Source organism: Leopardus geoffroyi, chromosome B4 (genome assembly GCF_018350155.1).
Source record: "Leopardus geoffroyi isolate Oge1 chromosome B4, O.geoffroyi_Oge1_pat1.0, whole genome shotgun sequence".
NCBI classification, from domain to species: Eukaryota; Metazoa; Chordata; class Mammalia; order Carnivora; family Felidae; genus Leopardus; species Leopardus geoffroyi.
Genome location: NC_059341.1, coordinates 15249497 through 15270666, shown reverse-complemented (window position 1 = coordinate 15270666; position 21170 = coordinate 15249497). Strand labels below are relative to the sequence as shown.

At 40.4% G+C, this 21170-nt stretch overlaps 1 protein-coding gene across 3 annotated transcripts in view; it reads right to left on the bottom strand.

Annotated features, from left to right (window-relative positions):
* Positions 1-21170, bottom strand: part of PTER (phosphotriesterase related) — a 70120-nt gene that overhangs the window by 1983 nt on the left and 46967 nt on the right. For all 3 annotated transcript variants that reach the window (XM_045463380.1, XM_045463379.1, XM_045463378.1), the window contains one exon: positions 4960-5100. In XM_045463380.1, coding sequence (XP_045319336.1) covers positions 4960-5100 — 141 coding nt within the window. The remainder of the gene's footprint in view (positions 1-4959; positions 5101-21170) is intronic.

Genomic DNA, 21170 nt, shown 5'->3' with positions numbered 1-21170 from the left:
TCTCAACAAGATTGCTGTAAATACCAAGCCGTTCCTTTAAATTTATAGCCAGTTGACTGGAGAAGGGCTTTCCAACTACTGTCTAAACATCTAATCCTCTTTGCTTTGTTAAATGCTGTAATCTATAGTGTGAGTCACCTCCTGACAGCCACCATCTGTGTGTGTCTGGACTCTGGGCAGTGTCTGTCATGACTTCCACGGGATTCTACTGGCAGAAGGTACAAAGTGGAGACAATGGCTCTTCCCTGGCGTTCTCTTCATGGTCATGTCAGTCTCTGGATTCCCAAATGAATCTAGATGGTCAGACAGCACCTTCCTCCAAGGGCTAATTATTCAAAAGATATCCTTTTTGTGTCTGTGACATTTCTTGGCATCCTAGCGCATGAGTCATATTTAGTAACTACTAAAAGTAAGCAAAATTGGGCCACTGCACAGAAACCTCAGACACAAAGCTCTGCCCTCTGAGAACATACATTTTAAAATAAAATGATAATTGAAGGTGAGACATTGTGTTCGTAGGTCGTGCCTAACAAGAGCCACGTCGAGCATTTTTGTCTAGAAATCTGTATTCGTGTCATTCATACGCATGTCCTGTAAGTACTTGGATGCTGTTTGAGCCACCATGGATATTTACCTCGAAAATCTGTACAATGTCCAAAAGCTCTGACCTGAAGTTACTTTTGGAACTCTCTTTGAGGCAATTCCCTAGAAAGTTCTAGGGTCATTTATGAGAAGATAGAAAGATTTGACAGAATGCATGCCCACGCTGAAACTTAGTGTGGCAACCCTTAATCCACAACTGAGAAGGAGTGTCACGTTATGGGAAATTTTAGGGTATGCCTTCCTCCTTATCGTCTCTGAGCATTTCCCAGAAGTTTTTGTCTCTTTCCCTTGTCTGAGGAAAAAAAGCGATACCGTATTATGTCAGAGGCATATCGTATGGAACAGCAGATCCTTGTTGTTGTTCCTGCAACACTGCTACTCAATTGTGAAGTAGTAAGGAAAGAGTATAATGGCTAAGACACTCGCTTAAAACTGAGAATCCTTAGAACTGATTTAAGTCAAGAACGTAGAGACTAGCTACCTCACGACAAAGACACTGCTATGACTCTACAAAACAGTTCTCTCCTGACTATCAAATCAAGATATGACTTGGCCAGTCTTAAAATAAAAGCTCCTCTCTCATGCTGTGCCATTGTGTGGAAGAACAGTAGTTCCGAGACGCTGCCAGAAGGAAGGAACCACTGTAGATGAGAAGACAAAAATGACAGTAATTATAGAAATACAAATGAGTTAGTGTTTTGCAAACAAATATTAGAGAGAGACTACAAAGTGTGAAAAGGCAGAGATATAATAAGATTTGAGAAATGGAGCGTAAGATTGAAAACAGGTGTCAGACACAGAATTTCTGGTGCTGAAAACCAGAGGTAGGCAGAAGCGTGCTTCTATGTTCTTGCAGTTCAGAGATGTAAGATGACTAAGGCTCAGAAAGGGACTGCCAATGGATGATGAAAATCAAGTGCCCAAGAGATGGCGGACCAGGGGGGTGCTGGAACACACCCCCTGCCTAAAGGTCATTCGGTAATTACCGTGAATTGTCCTTGAGCCAAGTGACCTTATGCATGATTTTAATTTAGGGAAGATAAAGCTTACATACATATACATGAACACACATATATCGCATATATATTTTGATGTATTTCCAGACATCTAGAATGTTTACATTTGGCTCAATGAAAGCTGGCCAAAATTAAATTCTTGTTCTTGAATTAATAGCCAGAAGTTATCAAGGAGGAATATGAGGAGAGGTGCTGGTCATCCTCCCCCCCATATATCCTTCAGATCCCCTCTGCTGATCCCCTCTCTCTTAGTCAAGGTCTGGGAGCCGCATGGGTGGTGTAGGGTTGCTTCAGAAGATATAAAAGATACAGCTCACTGTCACAAAGGGGCTTAGGAAAAGGAAGCGGGTCTTAGAAGCAAACTTCCCATTTCCAAGATGAATCGTAAAACGTATGTTGAGGGTATTCATCAGGAAACAGGGTTTGGAGATCATGAAAGATGAGAAAGCCCTACCCTACTTCCCCACTTTAAATCCCAAAGAATATTCACCTCACAGCATGGCCCAGGCTCGTAGGGCCCTGGGGTAACTTGTCTGCCTGTACTGAATGGTGCTCCTAAGAAAGTTAGGTAAAATCCTGACGCAAAATTAACAACAACAAAAATGGAACAATAAATTGGTGCATTAAAGAACTGATTTCAGTGGTTTAAAAAAATTTGTTTTAAGTCCTAGCTTCATGGGTCAGGTCAGTTTGCTCCTGTACAGCTGAGCATCTCCATATTTACATAGCAAGCGTTACATGGATCAGCTAGCTCTCCCTGATGATATTGAACTTGAAGCCTATTTTACTGTTAATGAGGTCATGAAGGAGGAGTACCCATACGCAGGGACGGCAGAAGGCACACAGGTGTAAAGGTTGGCCGCTCACGCTAAGAGCTGAGGGCTGTGCCCCACCGTGGCCACAGATCTTCCCCTCAATTCCAGTGTGGGGGTATGTCCTACCGTTGCTGCTTTAGCCTCCGTTTCTGGACATCACTTCTGTAGGTCAGGTGTCTTTACTCGTAGCCCACACAGTTTTCTACGCCCTTAACCACATTCTGGCCTGGCTCCGTCCCAGAAGACTACTTCCTCTCTGAAATCCCAATCTTCACTCTCCCACCCCGACCACGAGTCACATTTCTCTTTTTCCCTCACTGTCTTCTGGGTACATTCCCCCCTCACTCAAGCTTCTGATTGGTTGCCGCTGCTATGTTCTTCCCACCTCTTCTTACTTTTCTCTATACCTTCTTCTGTTCATCTTGGACCTCAGGACCCTCACTCAACCCCACCCCAGATCCCCTGTCAACCACATTTTTCAGACAGAATCCCAACCCTCAGTCTCTCTAACTGTTCACGTTTTCTGCTTCTCCTCAAAGCTTCTTTGGTCTTATTATCAAAATACAAAACTTTTGGGGGGGGGCGGAAAATCACCAAGTCATGTGCACTGGTGCCCATGTTCGGTCGTGCAGACATGATCTTGAGCCTCACCGGGGTCTCACACACACCGTGTCCTATCAGTATCTGTCTCATTCACTCAGTGTCCATTCCCAGCCTTCCTCCTCTTCTACAAGGTCCTGCCCTGAATCTGTTCCCTCCTTCGCAGAAGATAACCATGTTGACTTCACAGGAACCCTACAGAACACAGGTGGTCATATGTCCTCGGTTTCCCATTCTCACCACATCTATCTGCATTCACCCCATTACTCGCCTTACACCTTTCAACCAACTTTCTGTTATGCTACCCAGCTGCCATCTGTTTGTCTCCTTGGGAAGCTTGCTCTATATCTCCTCTCTCCAGATTGTTTTAAGTTAGTGTCGATCGACTATTTTCATATTCTGCACCAGACATTCAGGAAAAAACTCTTCATACTTTATTTCATATAAATTCCATAACCCTATAGAAGATGTACTTCTTCCTGCGATTTGTTCTCTTTGTGTCTCTGCTTTTGCTCTCAGCCACATAAACATTGCTTAACCCTTCGTTAGTTTGAGAGAGAGAGAGAAAGAGTGAATGGGGAAAAAGGGCAGAGGGAGAGAGAGAAAGTCTCTTAAGCAGGCTCCACACTCAGAGTAGAGCCCAGCCATGATCCTGGGATCATGACCTGAGCCGAAATCAAGAGTCGGATGTTCAACTGACTGAGCCACCCAGGTGCCCCAAACATTGCTGGACCCTTGACAAAACCTTCCCTTGATCCTATCTTGTCTTCTCACTTTGACCCTATGCCCCTGCTTCCCCTGACCACCAAGCTTCTTGAAAGAGTAACCCCACCTTCTCTCTCCTCTTCCTTACCCCCTACTCATTCTTCAAGACTTTTCTACGGAGACTTCACTGACTGCACAGTGAGAATCTCCAGCCTTTACCTCACTGATGCCTGCCACCTGTCAGTTGCCCAAGCCCTTCTGCTCCAGTCTCCTGCACCTACTTGCACAACAACATATTTCCCTGATTCTCTTCTCACTTTGAAAACTTTTCGATCTGTCCTTGAGTGACTCTTCCTGAGTCCATTCCTTAAATATCATTGTTCCCTAGAGTTCTGTCCTCATTCTCTCCTCTGAGTGATCTCATTCATTCCCACGCTGCCAACCATGACATACAAACCAAAGATGCCTAGATTTATGTCTGAGTCCAGATCTCTGCCCTGAGCCTCACAGCCTTATCCACAGCCCCACTGGATAGCTACTCTTAGATTATTCCCAAACCAAAGTCATCCTTGTCAATCCCAAATCTGTTTCTCCTCCCAGATTCCCTAACTTGGTGCATCCAATGTTCACATCACCGTGTAACCAGGACAAACCAGGAAACCATCCATCCTTGACTCCAGAAACTTTCCACTTGGTTACAGAGAATGACTCGGACAATTTGTTGCTTCGGCAATTTTGAGGGGTCAAATTCTATATGATGTTTGGTCTTTAGACATTCTACTTACAGCATTTAAGTTTCAATCATCTCCATAGTGAATATTTTTGATAAAGCATTTCACACACATGTTGTAGGAGGTTAGGACTTCAGTGTGGTCAACATGGGAAAGAAACCACTTACTTCATTAGGGATAGAAAGACGAAAGCATCTTTGTTCTCTTTTTGTCATGGCAGGGGTTAAATATTATCTTTTTCTTGTCAGCTGCCCATCTGCACTGAACTCCTAAGGCTCTGCTAAGCTTTTGCCTACTTAGGATGACTCATTTGCTTCTTGAAATAATATATAGAGATTTCTCTCCCCAAAACAGCATTGATACATTTTTTTCTGCAAGTCTCTGGTTCTGCCTGCTCACTGTTTTCCGAATCTTTGCTAATACCTACCCAGATATGAATCAAAAAGGACTGGTAAAAGGGAACACTATCAGGGATTTCATCATGTTTACCTCCTAATTCTTTTATTATCATTGGGCATGTCGATATCCGGGTTGAATTGGTAATGAAGGAGTTCAGTCCCAAAGAGATCATATTCCAAGTAACAGCCAAGTTGAGCAAACTCCAGGAGTTCCTTTTTATCAAGTATAGTCCTAGAGGCAATAAGACAGACACAGTGTAATTATCAAGAGCATATTTTCCACATATACAGATTAAAAGTTTTAAGTACACCATGTACTGGAACATAATTAAAGTAACAGAAGTTTGAGTCCGCTCTTATGATGTGACTATAAAATAGTAAGTTCAACCTGTTAGCAGAAATAAGGGAATTTACCGTATCTAAAAGGGAGTTTCCCTTCTAAAGTGCTTGGGAACTATAGACATTTTAATTATGTTGCCATTACTCAAAAACAGTCTTGCAATTCTCCTTCAGAACTGTCTTCAGGATATGTTCCCTATTCTTTTGGAAATCCTTCATAGCAGCGGAACAGCTGTGAGCTCTGGAAACTATCAAAGGGAACTTGGCATCAGTCTGGTGAACTAGGTGAGTAATACTAATCTGCGTAAAACATGAAGCTAAGGTAAGGAGATTTTCTTATGAAGATCATAAGGTGGTTCCAAAATTAATTCCAAGGCCTTTGTGAATGTCATTGCTTCTTTTTAAAAAAGGGGGACAAAATTCCTACAGTTATTTATTTGTGTTCTGGTGTACCTATTTTTAAATAGAATTTATTATTTTGTGATAATCTTTACGGATATCTTCTCATTTCTTTAGTGATCATAGTAAGAATAACACTATCTTATGATGTAAGACTGTGTAAATGAATGGGAAAGGAGAGGTATATGAGATAAACACAGGCTACAGACAGGGGAGCAGAGTCCAGAGCAAGAGTAGATTATCTCGAGAAATTTAGATTATAATAAGTAAAAAGGGACGCATTAGGTCAACCCCCAAAATACCATGGTAGAGATTCAAACACATGGAAAAATAAGGAAGGAAGGAAGGAAGGAAGGAAGGAAGGAAGGAAGGAAGGAAGGGAGGGAGGAGGGAAGGGAGGGAAGGAAGGGAGGTAGGGAAGGGAGGAAGGATTGATTCTTCAGGAGACAATATAGAAAAAATGTGAGGGGAAAAGTGCACCCCATTAGACATTGTGTGAAGGGTGGTAAGGGTGTAGATTATGGAAGTGATTGAGATCCCAAATTGGCCTGGTGCAGAGTGGGATTTATCAGATGATCATTGTCTTACTAGGCTTTTATCCACTGATATTCTATTACCTTGGCTATTCCAGGATGCAAGGATTAAAGCACTATCATATGTCTATAAATCTGCTTCTAAGAGGTCACAAGTATTTTCAAGGCCTTTCTTCCAAACCATGGGAGGACCAATTAAGCCTCTGTGTGTCATGAGTGCAAGAGTTTTCTGCTGTCTCGGGATGCTCCCTAGGAGCTGACTATTGACTTTCACTCTGAGCAGTTATATTGTAGCTGCTTCCTTTTTATTCTATTCAACAATTCAGCATAACTTAGAGTTCACGATGTTGTTTTAGGCAGGGAGGCTAAAATATCTTTCTTTTATACTATAAAACGTGCATTAGTTCTGTGCTGTCTTCTAATACTATTCCTTTTCCATCTTCTTACCCCGGGGACCATCTTTTGCTTCCAAAATTACTTGCCTAAAAGAATATGTGTTTTTCTATAGTAGACACATTCTGTTTTCCCCCAAAGAACCATGCTTAAAAACAAAATATGCACAATTAAAATAACATAAGAAGGAAAAGATAAGTTTAGTGTGTTTCTTTCGAGACAGTTCCTTCAGTGTGTTAATTACTGGGTAGGTGGGCGGCGGGGGGAGACAAACCAGGGATGTAGGGGCCAATAACGTGTTGGATCAGACTCTTTTCTGCTTCTAATGTCTTTATTCTTTCTGTAGCCTAATGTCTTTAGACTAAGTTTTCTAGACTTTGAATGACATACCAAGATAGATATCCAATGAGAAGCCTGTAGTAAATGAAAAGCCGTAGGAAACTTTTTCATCTTAGTTCCAAATGAAAATGAAAACATAAAATTGCTTATCATCATAATAGCTAAAAATTATAAGAACTTACCATGTGTCTGGCATTGTGCTAAAGCACTTTATATTTGTTACCCCATTTCATATTCTCCGTAATCCCACTGGTCTCAATTTTACAGATGAGGAAACTGGGATGTGAGAGATTAGAGACTTATTCAAGGTGATGTGTTGAAATATAAATTCATTTCAGTGCTAGAATCACCTATCTTCACCCTCAATCTATATGACTTCTACTGCTAAACATTTTGTGCTCAAAGGACGTTTTCCAGAATTACACTGACTGTAGCACACAAAGGGTTTTTTAAATCTTTATTTTGAAATTTAATTCCCTCCCACAAAATGCATTTGAAAAATGGGGAATATGGGGCACCTGGGTCGCTCAGTCAGTTAAGCATGTGACTCTCAATTTCCGGCTCAGGTCATGAGCTCATGGTTTGTGATATGGGGCCCCATGTTGGGCTTGTGCTAACAGCACAGAACCTGCTTGGGATTCTCTGTCTCCCTCTCTCTCTGCCCCTCCCCTACTCTCACACACTCTCTCTGCCTCTCAAAAATAAATAAATAAACTTAAAAAAAAAGAAAAGAAAAAAATGGAGAATTTCCATCAAAGAGTAGTGTCGGGGCTGGGCCATGATAAACCTGAAAAGTAAGAAAGGATTACTTTGAAGAGGTCTTTGTTTGCTAGCTCAAAGGGTAGATATATACAGTAGGCAGTATTTGACCATTACAGTTCTATTAGACAATTTCACTGACATGGTCAAAGAAGGAGAAGGAACTATATTAATTATGACCATTGCTTACTTTCTTACCAGGAGCCTGACATTGCCCTGAGCCTCTTACAAATATTAAGGGGCACATATTAAGAGTCTCCTATCCCAGGCTGGACTCAAGAAGTCCAGAACTGCATGTCTAATTGCCCGTTTGCCATCCTCACTGAAATGTCTAATAGATAGCAGACTAAACCCCTCCTCGACCACCATAAACCAGCTGTCCCAACACCCTTCCCTCTCTCTTCTGACAGCAACTCCATCCATTCGTTTGCTCAGGCCAAGAACCTTGCTATCGTCCTTGACAGGCTTCATCTCACACTACACATCTAGCCTGCCGGGACAGCTTTTTGGTTCAGTTTTCAAAATGTGCCCGGAATCTGGACGTGTCACCAACTCTCCCTCTACCCTCCTAGTCCAAATCACCACCATCTCTTTCGCAGCTGCTCTCTTTGCTTTTCTGCCTTTGGTCTAGTACTTTCTATTCACATGTAGCAACCAAAGTGCTATCACCACAACTAAGTCAGACCAGGTCTCTCAAGTGCTCACAACTCACCAGTGGCTTCCCATGTCCCTCAGAGACAAAGCCAAGGCCTTGCAGTGGCCCATGAGGCCGTGATTGATCTCTTTGATGTGGTCTTGTAACCGCCTCATCTAAGAGAGGAACGGGGAAGGTAGGAATCCGTTTCTCCAGATGTCAATTACATATAGGCGCTACCTATGTTATAAATGTTATCTGAAGAACGTCGCTATAGGTGAAGATATCTTTCCAGAGGAAGGCTAACAGGTTTAGTAAGATTCATCTACACATGTAAGTTTCAGAAGTAAATCCGTGGGAATTATTCTGTAGGACAGCACATAGAAAGGAGTATGATTAAGGGGCAAAGGGTCCTCCTATAAAATACTCTTAAAAATTTCATAGTCACATGGAGAGAAGATTTCTTCAGAAGAGGAACAAAAGCTGATATTTTGGACATTAGGAAAATGCAGTTAAAAACGAAGCTGAAAAATGTGCTCTCATGAAAATGTCAGGAGATAGATAGATGAAATCATACATTATATATCACGTATTATGTATTACATATTATTATTTTTACAGACATTTGGTAATATAACACCCTCTGGATAACTGAACATTAGGGTGAAGGTGACTAAGAAATGAATTCACCTTAATTCTCCTTACTGTTGCACAAAATCTACGGGGAGAAAATAGTGTCAGTGATCATGCATAATGTTCAAGGAAAGTCCTGAAAAAAATCCCAGAATTTGGTATAAGCTATTAATGGGGGATAGTAGGTAAAGCAAGACAGTCAATACATAATAATCATCAGGTATTTAAAACAGCCCTATCTCATTTAATCCTTACAAAAACTGTATGAAGAAGGTCTGATCATCCCCATTTCATAGACAGGGAAACTTGAGACTCAGAAAAGTTAAGGAACTCAACTTCCAGACTGAGGGACTGAGAATAAACCTAGGCTGTGTTTGTCTCCAAATCCATGTTCTTAGGCCATGTATCCCCTTCTGTGTTGGGAGAAGCACCCACATCCATCCACTCGCCGGTGCTGAGACTCAGCTATGGCGAAGTGCACCCCATCACAAACTAGTAACCCTGCACCATGAATATCTAACAAGGTGACTTAGCCACATTCAACTGACATTCCGTTGGATGACTTCCAGGGACTGTCAAGGTGCTACTGAAGTCACATTTATGCAAGTGACTTTTTTTTTTCACTTGGAGAAAGGATTGACCCCAAATGTCAGAATGGTACCTTGGGAAAATGTACTCTGCTTGACGTCTTTCAGATGAGGATTAAAGAGGTCCTGGTCCTCCCGGTCGTCAGGGATCTCGTAGGGCTTCTCATACAAGGTGTCAACTCTAATTCTGCTCATTCCATATTCTAGATCCATGAAAATGATATTCTTTCTTATTCCAATCTTCCCCAGCCTTTAAGGTAATTATTTTTCACCTCTTGCCCTAAGCAGTCACTGGGGTGATTTTGAGATACAGAAGGGCTCCCGCATTTCACACTGGAGAAAGTTCCTTGTTCAAGGTGGATGAAGTGGTTACAATGTCATTGTAAAATATCCTGGGATTTCCCAGGAAGAAGCTGAAATTTTTGTATTAAGTATTTGTTCCTGTCATTCATATTATATATACTCTTTCTCCTGTTGCATGTTTTATGTTTATGCTCCCTAACTAATAAACAAATTCTCTCTATATCAGGAACAGGCATAAATTTATGACAAACATATTGCCATCAGCCACAAAGTGGTACCTGAAGCGATTTGGCTATCTTCATTTTCAGAATATGGTTATCATTCACTAGTGTTTTCAGGCTGGTACTAAATCGCATGACAGTTGATTCTGTTTGTCAAACTTCTTTATACTCTAGATCTTATCCGAGTGCTGAGGGGTTTAGTTTAATGTCAAAATGCATTCTGAGTGGGAGCAAGGAAGTCTGTGTGAAGTGATAGTTTAGACAAGGGTCGAAAGAACCAAGCAGCAAAGAATATGATTCGTGGGTGTGATCAAGATGATAACAGTATCTAACATTTGTCTTGGGCTTTCCAGTTTCAAAGAACTCTCAAATGCCTTCTTTCATTTCATACATTCAAGCACACCTTCATGAATTAATTCAGCAAGCATCTACTATCTTGTACTATCACCTACCTTGTGCTAACCTCCGCTGGGAATACAGATATGAGGGAGATATTTAAGCTGCTGTCTTAACGAATGTAAAGCCAAAGGGAAGGAGATAGGTATTTAGACTAATAATTACAATTAAATGTGTTGAAAGGTTTTTTTTAGTACAAATGAATACAAAGTGTTGTGAAAGAAAAATGAAAACTCATTTGGGTGGAGTCTATTGAATAGAAGATGATTCAGATAAAGGTTGGTTGATACCGGATGGATGATAATGAAGTACACCTGTTGAGAGGCAAGAGAAGAAAAAAGAAAAAGAATCTTGCTGTTCCTGATGATAAAGCTGTAATTATCAGAGCCAAAGTGCATGAGGGGAGGGCTTGGGTGGTGCAGTTGGTTAAGAATCCAGCTCTTGATTTCAGCTCAGGTCATGAGCTCATGGTTCCTTAGTTTAAGCCCCACATAGGGCTCTGCACTGACAGCACGGAGCCTGCTTGGGATTCCCTCACTCTCCTCCTGTCTCTGCTCCTCCCCTGCTCACACATGTGCTCTCGCTCTCTTTCTCTCGCTCTCAAAAATAAATAAATAAACTTAAAAAAAATAATAAAGTCCATGAGGGAAGAGGCAACCATCCATCTATCCATCCAGCCACCCATCCATCCACCAATAAGAAATTATTACTTTTGGGGCATCTGGGTGGCTCAGTCGGTTAAGTGTCCGACTTTGGCTCAGGTCATGATCTCATGGTTCTTGGGTTCAAGCCCTGCATCAGGCTTTGTGCTGATGACACAGAGCCTGGAGCCAGCTTCAGATACTGTCTCCCTCTTTCTCTGTCCTTCCCCCTCTCTCTCTCACACACACACACACACACTCTCTCTCGCTCTCTCTCTGTCTCTCTCAAAAATAAATATTAAAAAAAAAGAAATTTTACTTAAAAAATTTTAAGTTTATTTATTTATTTTGAGAGAGAGAGCCCAAGTGGGGGAGATGAGAGAGAAGGACAGACAGGATCCCAAGCAGGCTCTGTGCTGCCAGGGCAGAGCTCCACATGGGGCTTGGACTCAACAGACCTTGAGATCATGACCTGAGCCAAGGTCAACTCAGGTGCTTAACTGACTGCGCCACCCAGGCACCCCAAGAAACTACTGATCATCAACTTACAGGATGAGATATTAGTTGGCTAAACAAAGACAACACACTGTCCCATCCTTCAAGAAATTCAGTGTCTATTAAGAAAAAAGAGACATGCAAACGATTGTTTTCCAGACCTACCAAGTCATAATAAAAGTACTGCTAGGAACGGGGCTGGCACAGAGAAGGAGATAACAAACCCTCTTGGCTCCTTCAGGAAAAGCTTTCTTAAGAAGAAAACCTCTGTTGAACTTACTGTGTTTGCAAACAGACTCTGCCGAGTAGATAAGGGAGAATGGAGTATTCACAGCAAAGGGACTAGCTTGTGTGAGAAGCATGTAAGAATGATCAGCACGGGGCACTCAGGGTCACAGTCGGGGTGGCCTTGGTCCAAATTTGGTGTGTGTACTGGAGTCCATGGGAGATGAGGTGAAAGGATGGGTAGAGGCCAGATGACCAAGATATCTGGATTTTGTACTGAAGGCGAAGGGGTCATTAAAGAGCTGTGACTCAGGGTGGGTGGAATGTAATCCAGTTTGCACTGGAAAGATCAAAATTGGTGGCCACGTGGGCGAGGCGAAGGGAATGATTCCTGTTTGAAGACGATTACAGTAGTTCAGAGGGCAGATGAGGGCCTGAATTAAGTCAACAAGGAAGGAATGCATAGGAGGGGTTGTATTCGGAGATCTTCGTAGACAGGTTTCATCATATGGGGGTGCAGGGAAGGGAGGAATTTAACACCTGGGTGAATAATGCTGTGTTCCACCAGAATAGGGCACACAGCAGGAAGAGGAAGCCACGAGTCACTGTCCCCATAGTGACAGCGATGGTGAAGGAGAATCGAGGGCCTGTCTTGGGCAGTCGATTAGATATTGGTGTCGTTAAATGACACCAAGAGCGTGGGAGGAGCAGGTTCTGAAACTCACAATCAACTGGTGAAATCATTTTACCACATATTATCATTATTATATAGAAGAGGAAACTAAAGCCTGGATCTTTTGAGTGATCAAGTATTCCTACTCCAATTGCAGTTCACTTTCCATTACACTGCATTGTTGACCGTGTTGTAATCCATCAGCCAGTCCCATCTGTGAATTCCTGGGCCTAGAGACTTAGTACCATGAGGGCAGCGCTAATTTGAGATCAGACCAGCTCACGGCCTGATGCCAAGAGAAACACAGAATACATTCAATGCTAAAACTAATGAACTTGACCAAGTAATTTTTTAGAATTGGCACAGAAATACAATAATAAGTGGGTGTGTATACACAACTTATTTATTAAAAACAATGTTGGGGTGCCTAGGTGGCTCAGTCAGTTGAGCGTCCGACTTGGGCTCAGGTCGTGATCTCATGGTTCTTGAGTTCAAGCCCCGCGTCAGGCTCTGTGCTGACAGCTCGGAGCCTGGAGCCTGCTTCCGATTCTGTGTCTCCCTCTCTCTCTGCCCCTTCCCACTTGAACTGTGTCTCTCTCTCTCTCTCAAAAATAAATAAAAATCGTTTTAAAAGTTTTAAAAAACAATGTTGAATTTTAGTGACTGATTATTATAAAAATTAGTTATCACCAAAGTAATTCCCAAAATAACCTTTTAATCCCTGTCCCCACTGAATTCCTCAATTTAAAAACCAGTGGATATTTGTACAGATAATGTTATGTGGGATTCTTTATTATTTTATAAGAGTTTTTCAACAACTCCTTAAGAGAATTACTAAGCTCACTGAGAACTATCAATATAATAACTTATGTATGTTTAAATAGAATGTAATGTGTCAAAGAAATTAATCTATAAATTACTATAATCTAATAAGTTCAATATTAATATAATTCTAAGACACTATTCATATATCTTCATATATTGCTAATGGCACTTGCACTTAATAAATCTGAGAAATTCTTAACTGATAATTTTCATTTATTTTTAATGCCAAAATAGAAACTAAATAGAATAAGTTGTTTTTTTTTTTTAGTTCCAGTGTAGTTACCATACAGTGTTATATATACAATATACTATGTGCAATATAGTGTTTATATAGTGCAATATAGCAGTTCCATATGCTACTTAGTGCTCATGATGGTAAATGTACTCTTAACCCCCTTCACCTGTTTCAACCCCTGCCCCTGGCAGCCATGTTTGTTACCTAGTTAAGAGTCTGGTTTTTTGGTTTGTTTGCTATTCTTTTTTCCCCCAATGTTTGTTTGTCTTGTGTCTTAAATTCCACATATGAGTGAAATCATATGGTATTTGTCTTTTTCTGACTGGCTTATTTCACTTGGCATTTTACTCTCTAGATCCATCCATGTTGTTGCAAATGGGAAAGATTTCATCAATGGAAATTTATATATATATATGTGTGTGTGTGTGTGTGTGTGTGTGTGTATATAAACACGTATATATATATATACATGTATACATGTATACACACACACACACACACACACCACTTCTTCTTTATCCATTGGACACTTGGGTGGCTTCCGTAGCTTGGCTATTGTCCATACATAATGTTGCAATCAACATAGGGATGCAGCTATCCCTTTGAATTAGTGTTTTCGTATTCTTCAGGTAAATGCCCAGTAGGGTGGTTCTATTTTTAATTTTTTGAGGAACCTCCATACTGTCTTTCACAGTGGCTGGACCAGTTTGCATTGCCACCAACAATGCATGAGAGTTCCTTTTTCTCCAATCCTCGCCAACACTTGTTTCTGACTTTGTGTATTTTAGCCGTTCTGACAGTTGTGAGGTAATACCTTATTGTGGTTTTGATTTGCATTTCCCTGATGATGAGTGATGTTGAGCATCTTTTCACGTGCCTGTTAGCCATCTGGATGACTTTGGAGAAATATCTTTTCAGATATTTCTGCCCATTTTTTAATTGCAGTGTTTTGTGTGTGTGTTAAGTTGTATAGGTTCTTTATATATTTTGCATGTGAATTCTTTTTTACTGGATATTTCATTTGCAAATATCTTTTCCCATTCAGTAGGTTGTCTTTTAGTTTTGCTGGTTGTTACCTTTGCTGTGTAGGAGCTTTTTATTTTTATGTAGTCTCAATGCTTTATTTTTGCTTTTGTTTCCCTTGCCTCAGGAGACATATCTAGAAAGATGTTGCTATGACCAGTGTCAGAGAAATCACTGATGCTTGTGCTCTCTTCTGGGGTTTTTATGGGTTTCACATCTCACATTTAAGTCCTTGACCCACTTTGAGATTTTTACGTGTGCTGTAATGACCCAGTTTCATTCTTTTTCATGTAGCTGTCCAGTTTTCCCAGGGTCATTTGTTTTTTTTTCCCCCATGGCATACTCTTTTATCCTTTGTCAAAGGTTAATTGACCATAAAATTTTAAGTTTATTTCTGGGCTTTCTGTTCTATTCCATTGATCTATGTGTGTATTTTTGTTCTAGGACCATGCTGTTTTGACTACTACAGCTTTGTAATATAACTTGAAGTCTGGAATTATGATAGTTCCAGTTTTGTTTTTCTTTTTCAAGATTGCTTTGGCTATTTAGGGTTTTTTTGGTTTCATACAAATTTTAGAATTGTTTTTTCTAATTCTGTCTAAAATGCTGTTGTTATTTTTATAGGGATTGCACTAAATCTGTAGATTGCTTTAGGTAGTATGGACATTTTAACAATATTTGTTCTTCTAGTCCGTGAGCATGGAATCTTCCATTTGTGTTGTCTCCAACCTCTTCTATCAGTTTTATAATTTTCAGAGTATCGGTCTTTCACCTCTTTGGTTAAGTTTATTCCTAGGTTTTTTATTATTTTTGGTACAACTATAAATGGAATTGTTTTCTTAGTTTGTCTTTCTGCTGCTTCATTATTAGTGTATAGAAATGCTATGGATTTCTGTGTATTATTTTGTATCCTGCAACCTTATTGAATTAATTTATCAGTAGTTTTACCAGCCTTATGGTGGAGTCTTTAGGGGTTTCTAGAAATAGTATTTTGTCATTTGCAAATAATGATAGTTTTACTTCTTCCTTACTTATTTGGATGCCTTTTATATTTTTGTTGTTGTCTGATTGCTGTGGCTAGGACTTCTAGTACTATGAGGAATAGAAGTGGGGAGAGTGGACATTTTTGTCTTGTTTCTTACCTTAAGGGAAAAGCTCTCAGTTTTTCCCCCAGTGAGTATGATGTTAGTATGATGTGGGGTTTTCGTATAAGACCTTTACTATGTTGAGGTATGTTCTCTCTCACCCTACTTTGTTGAGGGTTTTTTTATCATAAATGGAGGTTGTGCTTTGTCAAATGTTTTTTTCTGCATCTGTTGAAATGATCATATGGTTTTTAACCTTTTTCTTCTTGATGTGATATATCAAACTGATTCATTTGGAAATACTGAACTACCCTTGCCTCCCGAGAATAAATCCCACGCTGATCATGGTGAATGATTTTTTAAAATATATTGCTGGACTTGGTTTTCTAATATTTTTCTGAGTATTTGTGCATCTATGTCATCAGAGATACTGACCTGTGGTTCTCTTTTTTTGTGGTATCTTTATTTGCCTTACGGTTAATGTAGACCTCATAGAGTAGAATTTGGGAGTGTTCCTTCCTCTTCTATTTTTTTGGAATAGTTTGAGAAGAATAGGTTCTAACTTTGAATGTTTGGTTGAATTCACCTGTGAGGACATCCAATCCTGAACTTTTGTTTGTTGGGAGTTTTTTGATTCATGATTCAGTTTCATTGCTGGTAATTGGTTGAAGTTTTCTGTTTCTTCCTGCTTGAGTTTTGGTAGGTTATATGTTTCTAGGAATTTACCCATTTCTTACAGGTTATCCAAAGTTTGGCATATGATTTTTCATAACATTCTCTTATAATCATTTATATCCTGTGGTGTTGGTTGTTATTTCTCTTCTGTCATTTCTGATTTTGCTTATTTGAGTTCTCTCTCTCTCTCTCTGATGAGTCTGGCTAGAGGTTAATCAATTTTGTTGACCTTTTCAAAGAACCAGCTCCTGGTTTCATTGATCTGTTCTATGGTTTTGTTTTGTTTTTTTAGTTTCTATCCCATTCATCTCTGCTCTTATCTGTATTATCCTTCCTTCTGCTGGTTTCAGGTTTTGTTTGTTCTTTTTCTAGATCCTTTAGCTTTAAGGTTAGGTTGTGTATTTGAGATTTTTCTTGCTTTTGGGGGTAGGCAGTAGTGCTATAAATGTCCCACTTAGAACAGCTTTTACTGCATTTCAAAGATTTTGGCCCATTATGTCTTCATTTTCCTTTTCCTTTTGTTTCCATGTGATTTTTGATTCCTTTGATTTCTTGGTTGACCCATCCATTGTTTAGTAGCATGGAATTTAACATGCATGTATTTGTGTGCTTTCCAGGTATTTTCTTGTGGTTGATCTAGTTTCATAGCATTGCAGTCCGAAAAGATGCATGGTATAACTTCAGTATTTTTTAATTTATTGAGACTTGTTTTGTGGCCCAATATGTGACCTCTTCTGGAGAATGTTCCATGTACACTTGAAAAGAATGTGCATTCTGCTGTTTTAGAATGGAATGCTATGTCCATATCTATTAGGCCCATCTGGTCCAGTGTGTCATTCAAAACCACTGTTTTCTTATTGATTTTCTGTTTGGATGATCTGTCCATTGATGTAAGTGGGGGGTTAACATCCCCTACTATTATTGTATTACTATTGACTATTTCCTTTATTTTTGTCAATAGCGGCTAAATATATTTGGGTGCTCCCATGTGTAGTGCATGAGTACTTACATTTGATATATCTTCTTGTCGGGAAGGACAAAGATTGTCCTCTTTGCTATTATTCGGTGTTCTTCTTTGTCTCTTGTTGGAGTCTTTGTTTTTTTTTTTTTTTTTTTTTTTTTTTAATTTTTTTTTTCAACGTTTATTTATTTTTGGGACAGAGAGAGACAGAGCATGAACGGGGGAGGGGCAGAGAGAGAGGGAGACACAGAATCGGAAACAGGTTCCAGGCTCTGAGCCATCAGCCCAGAGCCTGATGCGGGGCTCGAACTCACGGACCGTGAGATCGTGACCTGGCTGAAGTCGGACGCTTAACCGACTGCGCCACCCAGGCGCCCCGGAGTCTTTGTTTGAAAGTCCATTTTGTCCAATATAAGTATCGCTACCCCAAGTTTCTTTTGACATGCATTTGCAAGATGTTTCTCCATTCCCTCACTTTCAATCTGCAGATTTCTTTAGGTCTAAAATGAGTCTCTTGCAGGCAGCATATAGATGGGTCTTGTTTTTTTGTTGTTGTTGTTTCTGTTTTATTTAATCCCTTCTGCCACCCTATGTCTTTTGATTAGAACATTAGTTCATTAAATACAAAGTAATTATTGATATATATTTTTTTATTGCCATTTTGTTACTTGTTTTGTGGTTGTTTCTGTAGATGTTCTCTGATCCTTTCTTCTCTTGCTCTCTCTCACGGTTTGCTGGCTTTCCTTAGTGATATACTTGGATTCCTTTATCTTTATCTTTGCGTATCTATTACTGGTTTTTGATTTGTGGTTCCTCTTAGGTTTGTTTATAACATCTTCAGCATATAGCAGTCTACATTAAGTTGATGGTTGCTTAAGTTTTAACCCATTTTTTTGTTCCTTTCCCTCTATCTCATGTTTTAGGTATATAGTATCATATTTTACATCCTTTTATTTTGTGAATCCCTTGACTGATTTTTACAGATGTACTTATTTTTACTGCTTTTATGTTTCTCACTTTTCCTACTTTTACTTATGGTCTTTCTTTTCTACTCAAAGAGTCCCCTTTAACATTTCTTGTAGGGCTGGATTAGTGGTCATAAACTCCTTACCTTTTGTTTGTCTGAGAAACTCTTTATCTCTCCTTCTATTCTGAATAATAGCTTTGCTAGATAGAGTATTCTTAGCTGCACATTTTTCTCCTGTCAGCACTTTGAATATATCATACCACTCCTTTCTGGATTGCAAAGTTTCTGTTGAAAAAACCGCTGATAGCCTTATGGGGTTTCCCTTATATGTAACTGTCTTTTTTGTTGTTGCTTTTAAGATTTTTTTTATCAGTACTTTTTACCATTTCAATTACTATGTGTCTCAGTGTGGACCTCCTCGTGTTGATTTTGTGAGGCATTTTCTGTGCCTCCTAGACCAGGATATCTGTTTCCTTCCCTAGGTTGGGGAAGTTTTCAGCTATTATTTCTTCAAATACATGTTCTGCCTCCTTTCCTCTCTCCTTCTTTTGGGACCCCTATTATGTAAATATTATTACGCTTGATGGAGTCACTGGGTTCCCTAAGTCTCTTCTCATTTTGCAAAATTTTTTTCTCTTATCTGTTCATCTTGATTACTTTCCATTACTCTGTCTTCTAGGTCAATAATTCATTCCTCTGATTCCTGTAGCCTGCTGTTTATTCCAACTAGTATATATTTTTAAATTTTATTTATTGTGTTCTTCATCTCTGATTCATTCTCTTTTGTCTCTTTGTTAAGGATCTCGCTGAGGTCCGCCACTCTTTTCTCAAGTCCAGCGAGTATCTTTATGATCATTACTTTAAATTCTCTATCAGGTATATTATTTATCTCCGTTTTGCTCAGATCTCTTGCTGCAGTGTTGTCCTGTCTTTTTCATTTGGAACATATTCCTCCGTCTCTTCCTTTTGTTTCACTCTCTGTATCTGTTTCTGTGTCTTGGGAAAGTCAACTATATCCCCTGTCCTTGAAAGTAACGGCCTTTTGAAAGGGCTTGTAGTGTCCTGTGTTGCCCGGAACCCGGCGTTTCAGGAGGTGTCTCCTATATGTGTTGCATGTGCCCTGCTGTTGTGCCCTGGCTGCTCTCTCTCTCAGGTCAGCTGTCTGCAGAGGCTCTCTTTGCCTCTTGTGGGCAGTGTTTGGCCCCTGGCTGGCGTGAGGCACGCAGTTTTAACAAGGTGCACACCGGGAACCGCGGCTGCATGGACAGGGCACACGGTTTTAACTAAGTGTGGCTCGGGCTTCTGCAGGGCCTCCCTTCAGGCCGCTGCCCCTGCTGCCACTGATGCCAGGACCAAGGCCCCACAACGTGTGCCGGTCAGGAGACATGGTGTAGGCAAGGCTTGCAATGCTCTTCTGGAGGAGGGGACCCCAGCACTGGGACTAAAGCAAGCAGGACTGGGAAGAGCGGATCCACTGAAGCACAGGTGGGCATGGCTTGGTGTAAGCGAGTGAGGTGGCCAATGGCAGTGTCACGCTTGTTCCCACAGGTGGTTGTGTGTTTATTCTGGGGGGTGGGGTGGGAAATGGAACCTGACAGCCCCTTTGTTCCTGAAGGGGTCTTCCGGGTGATCCCTGCCCCTCTGACGTGCTCTGAGATGGGTAAATAGTGCTCCCTTCCCATTTGCTCCAGGCATTTTTCAAACTTCCAGGCTCTGTCTCCGTGAGCTGCTTGTTGTGCTGTCTCTTTAAGGACAAGGAGTCAGCTTCCTATCTCCCTTTGGTAGTCCCAGAAGTGAGTCCTCTGATTTTTAAAATTCCAGGCTTTAAATCCCTCTGGTTGTAAGAACTTACAAAAGTTGGCCCCTCTTGACTTCAAAGTCAAGTGTTGCAGAGATTTTTGTCTTCCCTGTACAGGCTCTCCCCGCCCTCCCCCACATTGTCATAGTCTGTTTCTCTCCCCTCTCCACGCTGATGCCTCCCCCATCCCCTCAGGACAGCGAGTCCCTTTTGTTCCACACAATGCCTCCATCCTTCCTACCCTCCCTGATGTGGTCTCTTCTCTACCTTTAAGGGTAGAGTTCGTTCTGGTAGTCTTTGGGTCATTTTCTGGGTTATTTATGCTGCTGTATTATCGAGTTGTATTTGTGGGACCAGGCAAGCCTCCTACTGACTAAGGCAGATTCTTAATGTGTGATCTAAACATTGTCTGTGGTTAGCAAGTATAATTTGTTATTTCAATTAAATATTTCCCAGAAACTTTGGTTTCACACAAACTCAAAACCGTCCATTATTAGGGTGCATTCACATGAACACACTTGTTTATTCCGTATATGAATTTTAAAGATTCACTTATCTTTTTGTGTTTTAAGGCATTACTTTTACAGCACAGTCTTTTCAATGTTAGAAAACCACTGGGAATGAAAAGCAATAGAAAAACCATTCAGATTGTTATGTACTCATTGTATTCCCCATCACCTACATCTGAACGAGCATCTTCCTCCTGCCTGGTTCCACACCATGCAGAGATATTAAATGACATCATAGAAGGAATGACGTCACACTTTCAATATTATGACTTAAGGGTAGGCTTACGCAAAAGGAACAGATGGCTGCAAGAGAGAAAAACCCTTGTTTAAATTAGACTAACAGCAGAAGTTGGCTCTGAATTGCGAAATGTAATTAAAACTTTATTTTAAAATACATTTCACAGTTTATATACCCTAGGAAGAGCTTTTTACCATATGAACTTTCCAGCTGCCACCTAGCACAAAAGAGGTTGCATTTTTCATGTAAGGCGGTCCACAGTTCAGGGAATGATGGTATTGAGAAAAGTAAAGATAAATCTCATAGACATGGCAATCCTATTTGTTAAAATGTCACATTTCATGGGAATGGTGTCAGAGTCATGAGAAATTACTTTAGAAAAAAAAAATTACTGGTAGAAGCTTTGGGTGGGTATA